We start from the raw sequence: 19,933 nt of genomic DNA on the forward strand, positions 1-19,933 counted from the left end.
AATATCACGCATGTTAATGACATCTAGTATCTAGTAGCAAACTGTGAAGGCTTGATTGTAAATTATACGGAGTAATTTGTAATGCTCTTGGAGCTCATTCGAACTAAAAAGTATTTTGTAACAGGCTCACCTCAAATGGTGTCAATAAACTCATCTCCACATACATGCATCAATTATTCAACCTAAGAACAATAATTATAAGTAAAATATTATACAGTAAGAAAAATACACACCTTATTATTATGAAAAAAAAAATGATTTAACTCTGGACTAGATTTTTACACTCTTCTGTACAAACCTTTAACCCCTTGGCTTTTCAGTAATCAGTACAACCTAAATGGCACTGACTTTAAAAATCCTATAATTCCTCAATCAATCTTCAACAAAGACTCAAATGGAATCAAAACAAAAATGCAAGCTCACAACCATGCTGTGACCTAAAGAATATGCATTGCTAAATTGAACCAAAACTAGGTACCAAACCACCTGCTCCGGTGCAGGGATCGGATTAAAAAAAAAAATGTTCATTGAATAAATTTCTAAGAACCCATCTATTAAAAAAAAAAAAAAAAAAAAAAAAGGCAAGTTATTGGGAGCAGAAGCAGCCTAAAAACACTGATGCTGTCCCTTCACACCAAGATGAATGAAGTATCACTGCAGAAAAACATAGGATAGTCAGAATTACTGTTAGGCAGTGACAGATGAATCAGAAGATCTGACAAACTGAAAAGGGAGTTCATAGTTCATACAGATTCACAAGGCAAGATCCTTCAATACGCTATTCCAGAGAAAACTGAGACCTGCTGACGATGCTCAAAACAAGTGCAAGGCCATTTTTAGCTTATTCTGCTTCCACTTAGGTAGCTTATAGAAGGCTTCTTTTGCCATCCCGAATTTTTCCTTGAACTCCGCTGCAGAGAGGTAAGTCTGCACAAACATAGCAAGTTTCAAATAAGAAGCCGAGCTTGGTACAACAACGACAATAGATGTTCAAATAAACTTTCTCTGTGTGCTTTTTATTTTTCCTTGGTAAAGGAGGGGATGGTTGCTCAAACAAGCAATAAGGAAACAGAAGAGACAGACCTCCCGCTTAGTGACATCAATATCAGAAACAGGATCAGTTGATATTGTCTTCACACGTTCATATGGGTAAATGGTGAGTCCCTCCTCATCTTCAGCCTCATCCTCCTTGGAATCCTCTTGTATGCTGCCCATGGAATTCTCCTTGGAATTTGATTCCGGCTTTGGTGTTTCTTTAGGAGATTCTGAATTCACTTTAGCATAGAACAAAGGATTCTTATAAGTTTGATACAGAGGAATAAAATTCTACTATATATCAACACAAAAACTTCAAGGATGCTACCTTTACGAGAGCGGGGTATAATAACAGGTTCTCGTGGAGTTTGCTCAAAAGTTGAAGTAAGTGCTGCAATAGCAGCAGCTTTTGGAGCTGAATTGGCAGAATCTGGGGTGACTGATTTTGGATAAAGCTTTCTAACAACCGGAGGTGGTGTTGAAAGATTCCTGGTATTTTGGCTCTCAAAAGTAGCAGCAAGTGCATTAAATGCAGGAGACCTGCCTCTCACCCGCACACGGTCTGGGCTGAAAGACATACTCCTTGAACGGCCCTGTGATTTATCTGGCACACTGGACCTTCCCCCATATGATACAGGTGTTCTCCTCTTTGGTTTCTGAATACACATCGAATAATCAATCAGACAATACATAAAACAGGATCACAAGATTAAATTGTCAGCCTTTTCAATTATATCAAGCATGCAACAGTAACAATTGTGATACAAGTTAAATGAAATATAACGAGGATGGATATGCAACTGCAGTGGTTACTGAAGTGTACTTACATTCACTGAGGGGGTCCCTCCATTCTTTAGTGATGATAATTTTCTCTGGAATGAGTTACCATGAATCTGTCCAATAAATAAACAGTAAGATGTAAATGCGGAGTTTTAAATGATGCTTTCAATCATGAAATCATGCAAAAATACTGGAATACTAACAGTTGATCTTTCTGCGTCCCATGTAAAAAAGTGAGTGAAGAAAGGGGGTTCACCCCCTTCCATGACCACGTATATAGGCACTTTAGGGGAGAGCTTCTCTAGAAGAAAATCACGTTCCACAAATTTCTGTCACAAACAAGATCACAGTTCAGAATTATCACAAGGGAACACATCCTGATAAAATAAAAATGTTAAAAGATTAGATTCATAGAAATCATGACGAGTACAAGAGTGGTGTTGGCTCTACTAACTAGAAACCAATTTATAAGAGGCACAGCTAAATTCTTTGCTTTAAAATTGCAGGCGTACAGCACAATCTGTGGAAGGTTTTCTGTTAAATCATCAACCTCCAGAAGATGATCCTTCAGTGAAGTTGAATAAACGAATTAATGAGTGGCTTGATATCACTAGTTAGAATAAGAAACTATCACTAATACAGTATTCATTCCAAAGCTCCACTAACATTTGGCCCTCAGCCCATTCTGGCAGTAAAGGTTCAAATAATCGACTGTTCTCTTTTCATGAAAGTCTAGAAATGGATGGTGTGAGAAAGTGGGCCTGGAAGAATATTAGATAACTCAATCATGATTCAGCATTTGAGTAAGATTTTATTTCACCTCAAACAAATAAGTTTTTAGATCTTTAGAAGATAGGTAGATAAATTCCAATAAGTTCAAAGGAAGGCAAGTAAAGTGAAATTCACATCTATAATAACAACTGAAAAGTTGCAGTAAGCTCAGATAAATCCCAAATTCCCAATGAATAAAAAGAATCAGGTAAAGTAATCAGTTACCAAGTAAAAACAACGAAACCCTAGAGTAGATACCATGAAGGTAGTAAGTAAAATTAAAATAACAAATGTTAAATCATCAGTCTCCTGATTGTGATATTTTGTACTCTTTATAGCTCCTTGGAGAATGTCCTTTTTTTTAGAATGTTTTTTAAATGATTATAGTATGACTGATCAACTGGCAGACAACTTTTCATTACTAGCTTTCAGAGATTTTTTGTCCTCTTCTGCTGCATTGCAAATTCTCAATACTCTGATCAAATGATATACTTCTGTCTTAAAAATTAATATAAAATAGCATTGCAATATTTCAAGACAATCTGCAATGAAGTCTGAAGCAAAATATAGCTCCCTATAAAATAAAAAAGTTACCTCCCCAATAGTCAAAGCTTGCATTTTGGTCTTGGAATCTACTTGTTGTCCAACCCACACAAATATATCCGAGTGACAATCCAATATAAATATATCTTCAGTCATTAGATCATCCTGAGAGAAGTTATATATTTCTGCCACCTGTGATTAACATTATATTAGCTGATATTTTATTAAAAAAAATTAATAATAAAAATAAAATAAAAAATAAAAAATAAAAAATAAAAAAACTAAAACCAAATAATAAATTATGAAGAATTTCACAGATTATGTATCGTAAAGTGATCAATACTACCAAATATTCACTGGTAACTCAACAAAGTCCATTTCTCAATTGCAATCGCAGATATTGCATGGAATTAACTATGAGAGAAGTGAGTCTGCCCTCATAAAGAAACTGAAATCCCCTAACGAAAAGTTATTAGGTATTAGTTACTCCACTATGAGTCCAAGACAATCAACAACAGTCAAAAATCACATATTCACATGGTATTGTAGTCAGACTAGTTGATGACTTTTGCAGGGCAAAGAAGTGTTTGTACCACCACATCAAGTTCTCTCAAATTTTGGGTTTTAGAACTACAGCCTACCAGTGTTTCTATAGTTGACTACTAGTAATATTGCTTCAAATGAGACAGAAAAAGCTCACGAATTAAAAAAGGTCATCACACTGTCCTTATAAAGGGCTGAAGGTGCAGAAGATTACTGCAGTATGATACATAAAAATGCTCTTGTCCAAAATTGCACACCACTAGTCTAATCAGGAAAAAATGAACTATAACAGAAGAGGGTGTGAGGTGTATCGAAGATTATAATGCTTAAACATAAGAGAAAGTTGCATAATTTACACACCTTCAAAACTCCTGGGCACCAACAGCAATTCATCAACCAGCAATAAAAGAGAAAAGAAAACAGGAAAATGTCAGCAGATATATAAATTGAAAAAAAGTCTCATATAAGATAGAATATATAATACTAATAATAATGCTCAAGACCTTTAGAAAAGTGGACAGAAAATAAATGAGGATCATTTTCAGGTTCTCTAGCAATCTTCTGGCTTGGGTATTCAGATTTCTCTCCTAGCAACTGCCAAAACAGTTCAGATTCTGCTCCTTCTTTTTGTGTTTTGCACTGCAAGTTTGGCTGCAGAAAAACATGTAGACTAGAATAAATTATTGGTTCTATCAATACTAAGCTAGAAGAGATAAATCCAAGCAATTCACTTCCCACAACCCAGCAAGTATAAAGAATAAGTGGTGAGCACCCCAGAATCCAGATGGTGCCAGAACTTACAAACATAAAAGATAAACTTCAAATAATAATAATAATAATAATGATAGTTTAAAGCAAATGAACTCCTAAAAATTTAATGAGCAATACAAACTAAATAACAACTTAACAAGGGGTCACCACAAATAAAAGAAACAAGTAATATCTCCTTGTCTTAAAGGGATAGAGTGGAAGAGAAAGATTTCCTAACCTTGATGATATCCAACTGCCTCTCAACAAGTTCCTGATCCTCTGCTGACGTGAGATTTCCGGACCATGAAAATACAGTGGAGCCACTATGCAATATGTAACAGTATGAAGAATTTAAAGATGATGGTACCTGACGCAATTAACCATGATTAGTTAATGCAAGTAATACAGTATGAAATAAGCAGATGATGATGAAAAATGTAATCGCGTGATAAAAAACAGATTATAATCGTTAAGAGCGTGACACAACCCAAGCATCTCCTCACATCCTTCCCCCTTGCCCAAACAAAACTAATAGGCTCTTTTAAAGAGCCTTTGATTCAGAAGAAATACTCCTCAAAAGAATTGCAAAAGATCTAACTAGAAAGGAAGAACTTTTAATCCTCCTTCTTGATGCATCAATAATAATTTATTGTCAACTCATGTCATATTATGACTTCACATCATTAAAAATTTATTTACATAAAATGACATCATTATAGTCAAGTTACATCACTTCTTATATACTTTGATGACATCATTATAGTCAAGTCACATCATTTCAATACATTTATATGACTGCATTATAGTCAAGTCACATCATTTCAATACACTTATGTGACATCACATCACATTATTACACTTATATGACATCACTATATTTCATAAATTTCAAAATAGAGTCAAAACTCATTCTTGGTATTTTATGTACATCTATATCGGTGTCTTAGGGTTTCAAACCTCTTTATGTACATCCAACCAATTCAGTTTATTTTTTGAAAAAATGTCAAAAATTGTTCCGAATTCGTGTATTATAGCCTTCAATTTTGGACAATTTTCCACTTATTTTGACCCGGAAACAAAAATTGTCGAGATGCTTACCATGGACCCGAATACACCCCGGAAGTCTATTTGGGTGGGTGCAACCATCCAATATGCCTTTAAACAGTCAATTTACCCATTCCAAATTTGCACCGATTTCGTGAACTCAAGCCTAACACGGACATTTATGACAACATATAATGGTCATATATGGTTCCAAACGGCATTATATCATCCTAAGATGTATCCCCTAGGGTCTCAAGACTTTTCGCCACCGGGCCCCGTAACCTCAAAAATTCCTCAAAAAACGTGGATAATAGCCTTCAATTTTGGAAATTTTTTACTTTTTTTTCGCCCAAAAATAAAAATTGTCGAGATGTTTACCATGGTTCCAAATACCCTCCGGGAGTCCAATTGGGTGGGTGGAACCATCCAATATGCCTTAAAACGGTTAATTTACCCATTCCAAACTTGCACCGATTTCATGAACTCAAGCCTACCACGAACATTTATGATAACATATAATGTTCATTTATGGTTCCAAACGTCATTATATGACCCTAAGATGAATCCCCTAAGGTCTCAAGACTTTTCGCCACGGGGCCCCGTAACCTCAAAAATTCTTCAAAAAGCGTGGATAATAGCCTTCAATTTTGGAATTGTTTTGACTTTTTTTCGCCCGAAAATAAAAATTGCCGAGATGTTTACAATGGTCCCAAATACCCTCCGGGAGTCCAATTGGGTGGGTGGAATCATCCAATATGCCTTAAAACGGTCAATTTACTCGTTTTCGTACACGCCTCTTGTATTGGCTATGGCCTGTACGTAGCCGAATAATGGTCATATATGGGTCGAAACAATGTTATCTGACCCCGGGATGCATCCTGTAATGTTCCGTGAAATTCCAACACCGGTCCCGACACCTCCTAAATCGCTCCGATTTCGTGTATAATAGCCTTCATATTTTCCATCCGTATATCATTTTTTCACCCGGCGAGATTATGCATCTAAGTACTTCCAAAGGTTCCCAAAGGGCTTTGGGAGTCATAAATAGTGCCCGTAAACATATAATTCATCCTTAATCATCATGTCTTAAGAGCCTTGGGTGCGTAAATAGTGCCCGGAACCCATTATGCCTTGTCCTTGGGTGCACATGTCTTGTGCACATGCCACACGGCCCCTTGTACCATCCAACATCCCAACACTTAGGCTTTGTGACTTGTCTTAATCCCATACTTAGCATTTTTTAGCATACGAGATGCATCGCTAACCTCATTTTCCAAAATATAGGTGTTTTTAGGGAATAGGGTAGGGGAGGGACAAAAAGGTACATCTTAATGCCTTTGATTACTATTCCAAGCCGCCATCTTTAGACAGAAACATCCATTGGTTAAGGTCATCCTAGAAATTGATTTTATATCAAAGGTTGGGCTAACACCAAACACCGTGCCAATTTAGATTTAAATTACATACAATGATTATGTGAGGAATAGAGCCAGATTTCCCAATTAAGTTTCCTAAGGACATCATAGTTGCTAAGGGAATTGCATACTTGCATTTGCCTTCATGAGACCTGATGTCAAATTACACTTTAAAGACTCTCACAAAGACATTTTGCTGGAGAAAGGCTATAACCTAACTATTTTTATAAATACATCATAATTATGCAAGTGTAAAAAATACAGTAAACATACACACCGGATCTACTTGAATAGCTTGCATATTCTCAGGTCCAGAACCCTGAACTCGAAACAAAGCAACTCCATCTTCTGTGTATGTGTCATCAGGAACCTCCTTCTCAGCAATGTACTTTTTGTATCCTTCACTTAGTCCACCCTGAATTTTCATAAAATTTCATGCACAATCAAAGTTGAAATACTAATGAATAATTTACTGGTAAGATTGAAAATTTTGAGTAACTACACACCTTGAAAACAATAAAACTTTGAAAGATGGCAAAGAACTGGATCGGCTCACTTCCTTCGTAAAATCGAGCCTTAAAAAAAAGAGTATTGAATATCAGTTCCAGGTTATATAAACAAGCCTCATCAGAGATATGGGGAAATGGTTGTGTAACAGTAATGATATGGTACCTGAGTTGGCACAAACTTCATGGTTTCCACCATCTTGCTAGCCAGGGTTGTGGCTGATATTTGTTCCTCCTGTGTGCATAAACAACATGCACGTCGCACGATTAGTGCAAAGCAAGGAGGCCATCACATATTCACATGACCACAAATTATTTGGAACTATCTGTATGTGTATTTGTATGGATATAAAAATAGAAACGTAATACAAATAATACATTCATACACGAAAAGGACATGAAATGGCACCAGGATTAAGAGCAGTATTTCATATTTGTTCAGATAAAAATCATTTCCACCTTGCCACACTTTATTTTTTGATGATTAATCCGTGCATGTGACTATTTCATGATAAATTGATGATTATGGGCATTATTGCCTCAAACTGATCGAACCATGGGCATAACTGCTGTTACAACTTACAGGGGTTATTGAGCAGTTTTCTATTTAGACCCGATTATGATATTTATGTCCGAGATGGCTACAGCTTACTGTGTTAGATATTCTATATGGTTCTGGGAATTAAAGGGATGTTAAGGGTTTATATGTCTTATATAAAGGCGTCATTAAAAGCTATCAACCTCCCAACTTTGGACCAGGTCAAATAGTCTGAACCATATAAATCTGTGGGTTCCTGGTTCTTTTCTTTGTTTTCTCAACTAATGTTTATTGTTGCCTGTGTTCCACATATATCAAACACCAAAGTCGTGTTCTCTACACCTGACTAATCTCAGTTACCAGCCTAAACTTATCTGTACTCGTATGCACCTATGACCTATTAGAACTTATTGTAGTGGTTTCATTGGCCCAAACTCCCCAAAGCTGAATTTGTATGCACTTAGATTGCCTGACATAAGTTAAAATAAGGTGAGAATAGAGCTTACACCTATCCTCAAATTCATAACAGCAATGCTACTCAATAATCAGCCAGAGTTTCACATCAATCTTTGATTCTAAGTCTTAAATGCATTGGCGGTTGAACAATTGCTACTTCATTTCATTTTCCAAAATATACTTCTGATCCAAGCAAGTCTTTGACTGCCAACTGTGCTAAGAAACAGAAACTTTAAATACTAACCTCGATGCTTTGCTTCCCAATCCACGTTCCAATAAGTTGTTCCTCCTTATCTTCTCCAGGGTAAGAATACTGAAAGATGTAGCTGTCTCCACTGTAGAACTTTGACTGATCAGAAGCAGAGAGGAGACTCTTCTTACTACCATTTACACGCCAAACCTGTACAACCATTGTAAACAAAAACATTAGAAGCTATAACAAGATTGATACGCCACTCATGGGATTTACAGCAGAAGCAGCATCTGTGAGTGCAGGAAAAGTAAAGTGGTAGCAATTGTGTACTGGGTGCAATGCTGGAGAAAAGCGTCAATGCATGTGATAAAGTTGCACACTGATACCATAACAGCTAAAATTCAAAAGTTGGAAAAATATCACACTTCATGTTCGTATTTAAATAGAAAATCAACAGTTGCTTATCTGTCCTTGACTCCTTGGGTTCTTCTCTTTGGCACTCACCTTTAGCCTAGTTTGGGTTAAGCTGGGTCCATCTTTATTCTGTAAGAAATGTTCTTGTAGTTTGGAAAAGAAGGATGAAAGTTGGCCTGCCGAATAATAAAAGACGGTTCTGCTGGAAATTTGGTAATATGCTTTAAAAGAATTCAAGCACCCATTTTAAGGAAGCTTTTGTATAGCTGAAGTCAAGATATAGCATCTAAACACTACTTGACATATTTTGATTTTAAAGATAAATAATTTCACAATAGCTTGAGAGCTTCTTCTAATCACCCCTCCTTTGGGGTAAGGGTGACACTCTCTTAGTCTTTCAACAACATATATGTTTTTATTGCTTATATAAAAAAATAAAATAATATTAAAAAGTAATTGAAGCGTTTAGATACAACAAATACTCTTTTTTTAACATGTTCCCAAGATAAGAAGAATAAAAACAAGCAAACAAGCCAGCCTGAACTAAATGTTTGCTTGCAAACAAATTTACATGCAAAAGTCTTTTGGAACCAGGGATTTATTTCATGAGTGCTTCATACCCACATTTGTGTACATAAAAACTAACAAGTCCCTATGTCAATAAATACAAGTAATTGAGTAATGACGTGTCAAGGTCAGAAATTCAAGCTTGTGGCACCCAAAGTTAGGACCTTGTCCGGGTAACATAAATCTGACTGACAAATAAAGATAATGGCTTCCATGCGTACTATACCTGCAAATTTCCTGTGCAGTCAATGTAAACTTGAGGCACATCCTTTGCAGGTTCAGCTTTTACAAGGCCCTTTACATTGACACCCTGGCGTTTGAGGAGAGCTGGATAGACAAAAAAGAGTTGAAAGTTTCAAATGCAAAGGCATATGAAAGGTGAAATTCTGAATAAAATCATTATCCAAAAATGAAGTGAAGTAAGGGCTAACTTGTGGCCCAAGAGCCTGACTTTCAATACTTTTCAAAAACTAAATCAGAAAATCCCAATCACTTACCAGCAACCTTGCCTCTTCCATCTTCAGATACAGCAACCTCAGCAGTGGGAGGCCATGAATCAAAATTTGTTTTGAATGCCACTGTCTCAAATCCCTCGATTACACGGATTATATGAGACTTTGGTCGGTCAAGGCTCCGAAGCAATTCCTTTTCAAACAACAAGAGAAATAAGAAGGTATCCCATATCAACATAGAAATAGATAACATAAGGATCAGAATTTACTTCTGCTGCCGCACTTGCACTTTTTCTCTCATCAAGGGAGGTACTTCTTCCTATCCATACAAAAACCTCAGTACCACAGTCCAGAATATAGCATTTATTTGTATTTAACATATCCCTTGTTAATGAATCAGCTTCTTCTGGTTCTGCCTGTCCCTTCTCAACGCTTAAAAGGCAAAAACAAAACACAAGAGCAGAATCAATAGGTTGTTTTAAAGCCAAGACATTTACATAAGAACCAAAAGTGACAATAATGAATAAACCTTACCGGAAAAGCTTAGCAGGACTAGGATCAGCACTCTTAGGACCTTCACTAGCTGTTTTCCTTGGTAGTGGAGCAAAACCACCAAAAAACCCCCAAAATTCACCGGATTCAGCATCAGCCATCAGTTTCCCATCCTCTGTAAAAGCATTGAAGCACATAAATTCAAAAGCAACCACTAGTTACAACCTTAATTTTTAGATGACTCAATTTTTCTAATACAAGGAGAGTCTCATCGTCCAATCAATCAATTAATCAAAGCCTTAATCCCATAAGTGGGGTCAGCTACATGAACCAAATTTGATTATTCCGTGTTGTCATCGACATAAATCTTCCTCCTCCACCCCTTACGATCCAATGCTTCATCCTCATGCAAATCCATATACTTCATATCTTTCCTAACTCCTTCCAATCATTTTCGGTCATCCTCTCCCTCATTTAACCCCTCCATGGTCCCACTCTTCCACTCTTCGAACCGTTTCTCCCTTGGGTCTCTGTCTTACATGCCGAAACCAACGCAGACGATTTTCCCTTAGCTTATCTGCAATGCCTGCCACGCCTACTTTCTTGCGAATAACCTCATTTCTGATTCTATCTCGTCGTCCAATAAAGGAGAAATTTAAAATAGAACTCCAGTTATGTCTTACAATAGTAACTGACATTCCCGGAAAAACCTAGGAAGCGTAACTTCAAAGAAAAAGGAAAAAGGAGTTTCTACTCTATTGTCTCTATGCCAGACAAAAGCTTATTAAGAAACTTGATTTCAGCAGACATTATCATTCATCTCTACCCGAAGCTGAAAGGCAGAGGACTTTTCACCATCTATGCCTATTTAAACTCACAAGAAGAACCTGAAAGGCTGAAACTGCTACTCTGCTACTACTCCAAATATAGCAGGACTGCAGGACATATCCCTTCTAAAAGCTGATGCCACTAACGGCACTAAGTAGCAAGCTTGCAATACTAAACACACACACACACACACACTTGAGATTACTTCACCAACAAGATACATCACACAGAGGCATCAGTGGCTCTTTGAGCCATTAACCCACGTCTTCAACTATAGCAGGGCCTATAAGTAGCCTTTAGGCAGAGACAAGGAAAAAGGCAAGACTTAGGAGTTTAGGAGTACTTTGTAGGAATCAGCAGAAAAAGCAGAAGAATCTTCTCTCTCTCTTGGGTCCATAAAATCCAATAAAGAACAACAAATTAACAATAAAGAAGGCCTAGGACCAATAGATTATAAATTTTCATATTGTCACATTGAGGATACCTCCTACAAAGAAATTCTAGGGAAGGAATACCACCATTAACCATCAGAAAAGATTGGACGGAATGACGAATCACAAAAAAAAAAAAAAAAATAAATAAATAAATAAAGACTACAAAAATGAGAATGGATACTCCAATATCCCATCCCCTACATTAACTCCTTAAACTGGACCTAGGTAAAGAATAAGAGGCAATATAAACTTCCTAGGTTTACTTAAGAAAACCCTAATTTCATACAAGCTTGCAATAACTTTGTAAAGAGAGGGACTGAATTTCAAACCAATCTTCCACTATATAGATTATTATTGCCACCCATCTTTGCAAAACTAGACCACACTCTTTGATTTGCAGTGAAAGTATAATAGAGAGATGTTTTAGACAAAGATATTGTAACATATTAGTCACCTAATGTTGTCTTTTTATAGATATAAGCTTGTAGAGTTCATCTATTATAGAAGATACACTTACCAATTGCAGCTATATCACATTTTCCATGATGATTGTTGTCTTTAATATACTGAACAACTTCCAATGCTTTAGCTCTCTCTTGAATGGAGGAGTTGGAGCCATTAAATTGAAAAATTTTAGATTCAGTGTCCAAAATGAATATATCATCGTGATTTAAAGAGGATCGAGCGCAAGGAACCTGCAAGCACAATATCATGCCATTAGACAAAACGATGCCACAGGTCAAAGGCACATATAAAACCAGTGGCCCATGAATCCATCATCATATTATCAGTGAAGGTCATTAACTTGCCTCATTTACATGAACTACATGTTTCCCTCGGCAGACATAAAGGCGTGACTTATATTCTTCAGCTTCATGATGCTTGAAACCAGATGCAACTCCCCCTTCCAGGGGAATAATACATGGTTTAAAATATGAAAGAAACTTCTCAGTTTCATGGCCCTGCACTTCTCTATATTGAACAGCGCGACCTCCCAAAGCGGCATCTAACTCCACAGTTTTTACAGCCGCAGCACCAGCTTCATCCTATTCGATGAAAATCAATGTTTATAACTTTAAATAAATATAACTCATCCCACAAAAGTCTCTGTAGATATCTTTATATAGTTAGAAATTTTAGTCAATCAACAAGGTCAAAAATATCTACTATTTTTATCACAGTTGTTCCATAAAGTGGGATAACTAAAATAATGCTTTACAATGCAAAGCGAACAAATTGGATAGAGACTTACTTGAGAAGTATCTTTACCAAGCCAATAATGTATATCTTGACGCAATGCACCACTCTTTAATGCTGTTGTCTAATAAAGCAAAAAATAAACAATATTAGGGTCTGTAAACTACAAAATTTTCCAGGAAAAGAGATGTAGCCAAAACAAAGTGTCAGAAGTGCAAACCCAAGCCACTCAAAACAAAGTAACAGGATTAGAACTTTGAAAGTACCAGGACGGAGAAGGGAAAATTAAGCACAAGGCAAAGCTCCAAACAATATTTACCTTCAAAACAATGTAAGAATCTCCTGTATAAAACTTTCCATAGGATGAGCTCGGGACACGTACAGGTCGAAAATTCTCAATGCGCCATATTTCCAATCCTCTACAAGTTGTCAAGGAAATAAAAGTGTTGTGCATCATACTCCCTCCGTCCCAAAAAGAACGACCCATTTGGCCAAAATTTTGTCCCAAAAAGAATGACCCATTTGCATTAAAACACCCACCAATTTGCTACAATATTTGTGCAAAATTAGCTTCCCCATATAAAAATTTGATTTTCCATGTTATTTTATTACTTTCTCTCTCTATTTTTTTACAAACCCCATGTAAATTTATCTTTCCAATATACTTTTACTTCTTTTTACTTAACTTCTTTAATACCCGCGTAATCAACCCAAATGGGTCGTTCTTTTTGGGACGGAGGGAGTAAAAATGTACTTCATAACTTTTATATGACATAAGCATCTTGTCTTTTTACCCACATCATAGTTACAGATTCTAGTTCGTAGACCATATAGACCTTATAATATCACTGATTGCTAAACAAAATGACAAGGCCAAAATATTCGATGTCATTATGTTTAAATTAGTTTGTGCCAAAAAACATATATACATGGTCCTGAAAACCAAGATTAGGATGGCAGCAGGACTGTACCAAAAAAGGCTGCTCCTACAAATTTCACTTGAGACTATATATGGCGACTATTAGAGCATATTTGGAAGAATTTCACAAAAACCTCTTCGGCTGATCAAAAAGGATTGTGAAGATTCGCTAATCAAGTTGTTTGCTTAATTTTGAACATAATTTCCCTCTCCTATAATAATCCCATCCAGTAAATAACCTGTTTGGTATAAATTATAATCACTACTCCCTCCGTCCATACATAGATTTGCTTTCCATCTTAACTTTGATGATAAATTGCTCTAAAACAACGTTGATAAATTCATTAATAGTATGCTGCTAAAATTATACTCTGTATTTAAAATAATTTCATAATACTATCTTTTATAACTTTCATCATTACACTTTAAGAGGAATATGTAGTCAGAGTTTGATCTCTAGCAACAAAACATAACGTGTTCAATAATGTAGGGTGTATAAACCATTCTTCCATCATTATGGTTCTTAATATTTACATAACATTTGTTTTATGAAGCACTCTTTCATTCTTGACTTCAAGGAATACAAAGAGTCCCAATACTTTCTTCAGACTAACCATAATCACATTATTCACATGATTATTGCAGGTCACATGGCATTAGCATGATTTTTTATGTTAGGTACATCTTGATCATGATTTATGAGTATAATAGTTTTTTATTTCTGCATATGTTTTTGCAACAGGGTATGTAAGATAATACTACAACTATTAAATAATAGGAAAAATTTACATGAATAATCCCACTATTGCATCTCATCTCATCATATTAATCCCTACTACAATTTATCAAAATAATCCCAACTTTAGGCATACCCCTCTCCAAACATCCAAAATGACTTGCAACCTGTAAAACAAGTAATAGTTTAATTTTTATTTTTTGTTATTACTCTTCTTCTCCCTCCCATCTTTCCTCTCTCCATCCTACCTACCACCCAAAAATCCACTATACGTCTATACCCACCACCCAACCTCTTTCTCCTCCTTAAGCCATGGTTCATCACTCAAATTCTCTCCTATATTTTCCCACGATTCACCCACCATAGTCACGTTCATCACCACCACTCAACTACTCTCTCCTCATCTGCTGCCCTTCATAGATGCCAACCAAAACCACATTCACCACCACCATTTTACGATCCATCAATCATCAATTACTAGCCAAAACCATGCCCACCACCTACTACCCACTTTCTCTATCCACATAACAATCAAAACTACCACCATCATCCCGTATTCCCATGACCCACCATTTACATAACACTTTCGTCATTATCATCGTCATCGAGTAGACGGCGTGGGAGGCCGCGAAGTTATAAGGATTGAGCTATTCAAGGTCAATATCGTCAATAATTTGGTGAATATATTATGCCCACAAGTTTAGGGATTTGTGTTTGTCGATTATTCTGTAAATTACAGCCTAAATATTCTCATTGTAAATAAATATTTGTGTATATTGAATGGAATAGTCATCCCCATCTATACAACCAGTTCGAAAAACAATAAGTTCAGTTGAGCAAAAATAAGTTCAAGGCAGCAAGAATAAGATGAAAAGAGCATGCCCAAAATGGTAAAATAAGTCATATACGAAGTAGTTGAATATATGAGTAACATATTAAAGCAAAAAAAAAAGAAGAAGAAAAAAAAAAACTGAAGCAGATACTCAAATATATTAATAAAATAAAGGATACGCCTTTTGACCGGCTCCCTGGAATGCTGGATCAAGATCTCTCAGGGAAACAGACATACTGTAGGAATTAAGAAATTTTCGAATAGATCAACAGCAGAACTTTTGAATCAAGTAGCAGAAAAAAAAAACCTGGAAAAAATACAAAGAATGCATCAGAAAAATTTTAAACTGCTTTGCATTTCTTGTCATATTTCTCCCTAAGAAGGAAGAGGAAAAAGACAGAAATGCCAATAGAAATAAAAGCACAAAACAAATGATAGAATTTTTGACAATTAAAACAAATAATCAATATTGTAAATCGTAATGCTGATTATCAAAAGAAGCATCAACATTTCTAGCTGCTTAGAAAAAAAATCAAAGAAAAAGTATAAACAACAAAGATATGCTTCAATAGCTGAGGTACTTGTAAGACCTGTAAATGAATCTCCTTAACTATAGGACAGTTCACTATAATCAAATTAATGGGAAGCCTTTAATCTTTTATCGCCAACTTCTGAGGATATACCTCTTGTATCCAATATACATGTTAATTATATAGAGAAGATATCTTTATATGCAATGCTAATCAACTACTGAATTTGTGCATGCTCTCATAGCTTGCATTATAATAATTAGGTGACAGTTGTGTTCCAAACTACCATTAGAATGCTCTCTTCAAGAAGTGAGAAACTAATTTCAATCATGAGATTGAAGTCAACCAATATATAATGGCATTTGGCCCTATGGCAGTTTGATGGCCTTGGTGCTAACTTCATTCTGTTGAATCAAAGCAGGTGAAGTTACTAATATATGCTAAATGAGTAAATCCTTAAAATGAGAAGGATTTTATATGCATATATGTTTGATTGAACGTGCATATATTTTAAACCAAATGTGCAACTTTTATCCACTAAAATATGATTTATCATTCATTTTTTCAGAAAATTGAAAAATACTATCAGCTCGAAAATAAAATTATGCACATTCAGTTGTAAAAATATGCATATTCAATTGAAAAAAATAGCACATCAGTCCTCATCCTCATTTTAAAAATATTCTCCTTGGATCCCAATATGTGTGTCAGTGTGTGTTAAAAATCTTCTTCTTGGATCCCAGTATGTGTTGTGTGTTTGTGTGTGTGTGTGTGTGTGTGTCACAGCATAGCACAATATGGATCAACTTGGCAATTCAAAACCACAATAATAAAAGAAACTGTGATCAGTAATCCGTATATCCTCTCTGCATGCACCTTCAGGCATCCACTACTCTACTAGCATATAAAGTTCTTGCTTATTACTTTATTAGCAAGGCAGGCATACTCCCTAGACAGTTTGAGAACTAAATTTTGGTTAATAATACATTTTATCCAGAATCTAAGTGATACAGCATTGGTTAGAAAAATGAAGTTGGAGGTTTCTTCAGGCAACTAGCCTCTACCGCTATTCCAATTGGTTTTACTTAGAACCCCCTCATTAAAACACAGATAGACAAACTATCCAAAGATACTATTACCCATCAAGGGGCAATACATTTAAATGTATTGATAACCTATTAAACAGGCACTATCTTCCAGCTGCAAAACCCAATACCAAAACTATTTCCTTCACCAGAAACATTGGACAGATCTACAGTTTAGCCATTCTAAATGACATCAAATCAACGAGCCTATTGGAAGGGGAGAGATAGGTCAGTTAACCACCTTTGTATGCTGATAATAGATTAAAATATCCACCTTGGGCTGCCTGTATGATTTCTGAACAAGCAGACCTCTGCTTTTCTAACAAATTCAACTCCATACAATGTTTGTCCATGCTAATTGATACCCTACCTTGCAATATACATTCAACAACAAGCTTGGATGTTTGTGCTCCAGCCATATGCACAGCGCAGGTGCCTATAACTCAATGCAGTGCTTCTCATGACTTCAACAAAGTATCAACAAATCATAAAGGCTGGAGAGAAACCCAAAATAAGTGCAACTATTATGCAGACACCTCATTGCTATTGACCTTGTCTTCTCACAGACTCCTTATTTAAAATGCTTTATTATTTCCACAGAAATATCTCCAGCAGATAGCGCAGAACCTTTGATATCATCCCCAATCTATTACTGACCTCTGACGCAAATGTACTGAATAGAGTTTGGTAAAAGCTTAAACTAATCCTCTGAAGCTTCAGGATATGGTGTAACTAGCAACCTCACCCCCAACACCCCCCCCCCCAAACCCCTTCATCCCGCAGGGCTAAAAGATCGACTCAATATGCCATGCACTCTATTCCTTCAACAATTTCAAGTACAATTTTGAAGCATTAGGCCAAAGTTGACAGTTAACAGCATTACAGTAAAAGGCTGAGGCAGAAAATACCCAATCCAATGGTCTTGGAACTTGCAATAAAAAGGAAATGACGGCATTTGGTAGATACTCATCCAAAAACAAAACCCTTTGGGAATGGCAACAAAATAGACAATTCATGTCATCCAAATCTCAAAGCAAATGTCATTAGCCGGTGCCGTCACGCAGCTTGGCTTTCAATCAGACACAAGGAATGGAAATGGGAACATACACTTTTGTTCGATCTCGAAAATGCCGAAAACTCGACAACCATCCAATCTAAACAGACAACATTTCTTTCAAGACACTGAAATCCACCCCTCTTCCACCTTATTAAAATTCAACAAAACCCAACCAACACCATTGAAATCCACACCCAAAACACCCATCAAATACAAAATGAGCTAAATTACATTCACCCAAAAAACACCCATATCAATCTAACCCATTTCTCTAGATCAACATTACTCAAACAGATCAAAAAACCCAAATTCAACAAGAACCCACCTCACCCCACCCCAGAAAAAAGGAGTCAATAGATTAAAAACAATTAACAATTGAACAATATTAATATTAACACACCCAATTTCTCAAAATTAAAAACAAATAGAACAAATCTATCAAATTACATCCAAAAATTCTCAAAATTAAACAAAATAAATAAATAGAGCTTGCAGCTAAACAAATTAAAAGAAATAAGTCAATAAATTTACCTTATTACAAGAAGGGAGTAGAAATCCAAAGCTAAAAAAACTGCAAAAGTTCAAAAAGATTCAACCTTTGATGATGAAATTGTGAAATGAATACCCTTGAATGGTTTTGGGAAGAGAGAGAAAGTAAGGAAAGAGAAAGAGAAAGAGAAAGAGAGGAAGAGAGAGAAAGGCGTTTGGAGGGAATTATGAGAGTGCCAGGCGTGCTTATCACTAACGGCCCCCACAATACAGAGATGATCTGTTGCAAAAACAAAAATTATAATTAATTAATTATGTCAATAATTTTGGGGGTAATTTAATCTTGATTAATCATAAATTAATCAGAAAATCAAACATACTTTTGGAAATTACAATCAATGAAATGTGCCCAGATTTAGAGAGAGAAAGAGAGGTTAAAGATGAACAAAATTAATTAAGGAAAGTGACGTAGAAAAACATCAAATAATGTAAAATTAATAAATGGGTAATTTGCCAATTTGAGATTCTTTTACAGCAAATCATTTACAGGTCGGAAATTGTTGTTTATTTTATTTTATTTTATTTTAATTTTTTTTGTTTTTTGTTCTGTTCAACGTCAAGACAAGATAAAAATCATAATAATTTTTTAAGAGAAGACAAGAATTAAAAAAATTAATAAATAAAACAAATAAAAACAAAATATGACATCGTACTAGGAGTAAGAAAAAATACTTTTTGGACATTTTGTTTTTGTGACCATAAACTCGATTTTGTTAGTTTGATATCGTCAAGCTGAATCCTAGGGTGATATTAGATTAAACTAGACCCAATACAAATCATTAGATTTCAATTAATGACATGAAATTGTTACATTCCTAAATATATATAATAAATCACTTATATTATTATTAATAAAGAATTAGTATCACCTTCACCTATGAGGCAGGCTGCTACGACTTATTTCTTAAATTCATGTAGTTCAAAGGGCCTTAAGTCTAAAGTTTTAAGCCACGATATAAACATCACACACTCACACCTAATTTTGATAGCACATTGTTATGCCACGCCACTTACCGGTATAGATGCGTGCTGAATAGTAGTTATAGAGCATTTTTTTTTGGTGTTCTACCCGATTCACCCTTTGGGCTAATCCGGATTCGAGGATCAGTTTTGGGTGGTTAGGTTCCAGTCCACCCAGAACTGATCCTCGAATAATGTTGAGTCAAAAGTATTAGTTCAAATTGTTTTGGGCATATAATCTTACATGTAGTTATGTAGGGTTTTGTGCTGGTCTAAAATCTAACTAGACCGAATCCTGGTTAGTGAA

At 35.6% G+C, this 19,933-nt stretch overlaps 1 protein-coding gene across 3 annotated transcripts; it reads right to left on the reverse strand.

The window, feature by feature from the left end:
* Positions 1 to 196: 196 nt before the first annotated feature.
* Positions 197 to 18,850, reverse strand: LOC145610079 (villin-4-like). Of its 3 annotated transcripts, none has more exons than XM_081665340.1 (24): positions 18,649 to 18,850; positions 15,625 to 15,681; positions 13,278 to 13,377; positions 13,014 to 13,082; positions 12,571 to 12,807; positions 12,279 to 12,456; positions 10,542 to 10,674; positions 10,277 to 10,439; positions 10,053 to 10,200; positions 9,782 to 9,882; positions 8,626 to 8,781; positions 7,554 to 7,622; positions 7,388 to 7,456; positions 7,159 to 7,296; positions 4,661 to 4,789; positions 4,176 to 4,323; positions 4,033 to 4,043; positions 3,181 to 3,321; positions 2,019 to 2,144; positions 1,863 to 1,928; positions 1,364 to 1,691; positions 1,084 to 1,274; positions 750 to 927; positions 197 to 654 (listed from the first exon to the last, which is right to left on the reverse strand). In XM_081665340.1, the coding sequence occupies exons 2-23, from the start codon at positions 15,678 to 15,680 to the stop codon at positions 814 to 816; spliced, it is 2,871 nt and encodes a 956-aa protein (XP_081521466.1). In that variant the 5' UTR covers position 15,681; positions 18,649 to 18,850; the 3' UTR covers positions 197 to 654; positions 750 to 813. The 3 variants fall into 3 exon arrangements, with proteins under 3 accessions (XP_081521466.1, XP_081521467.1, XP_081521465.1); XM_081665341.1 differs by having other exon boundaries at positions 18,714 to 18,815; XM_081665339.1 differs by having other exon boundaries at positions 198 to 654; positions 15,625 to 15,752.
* Between the last annotated feature and the right edge of the window lie 1,083 nt (positions 18,851 to 19,933).

Source organism: Chenopodium album, chromosome 24 (assembly GCF_948465745.1).
Source record: "Chenopodium album chromosome 24, dcCheAlbu1.1, whole genome shotgun sequence".
In the NCBI taxonomy this organism is placed as follows: domain Eukaryota; kingdom Viridiplantae; phylum Streptophyta; class Magnoliopsida; order Caryophyllales; family Amaranthaceae; genus Chenopodium; species Chenopodium album.

Coding starts and splice junctions, on each gene's coding strand:
- LOC145610079 (XM_081665340.1), bottom strand. CDS start 15,680: ATGTCTGTTTCCCTGAGAGATCTTGATCCAGCATTCCAGGGAGCCGGT. Junction 4,324..4,660: donor GGCAGTTGGATATCATCAAG/GTTAGGAAATCT, acceptor GTTTTTCTGCAG/CCAAACTTGCAGTGCAAAAC. Junction 1,929..2,018: donor GGGACGCAGAAAGATCAACT/GTTAGTATTCCA, acceptor TTTATTGGACAG/ATTCATGGTAACTCATTCCA.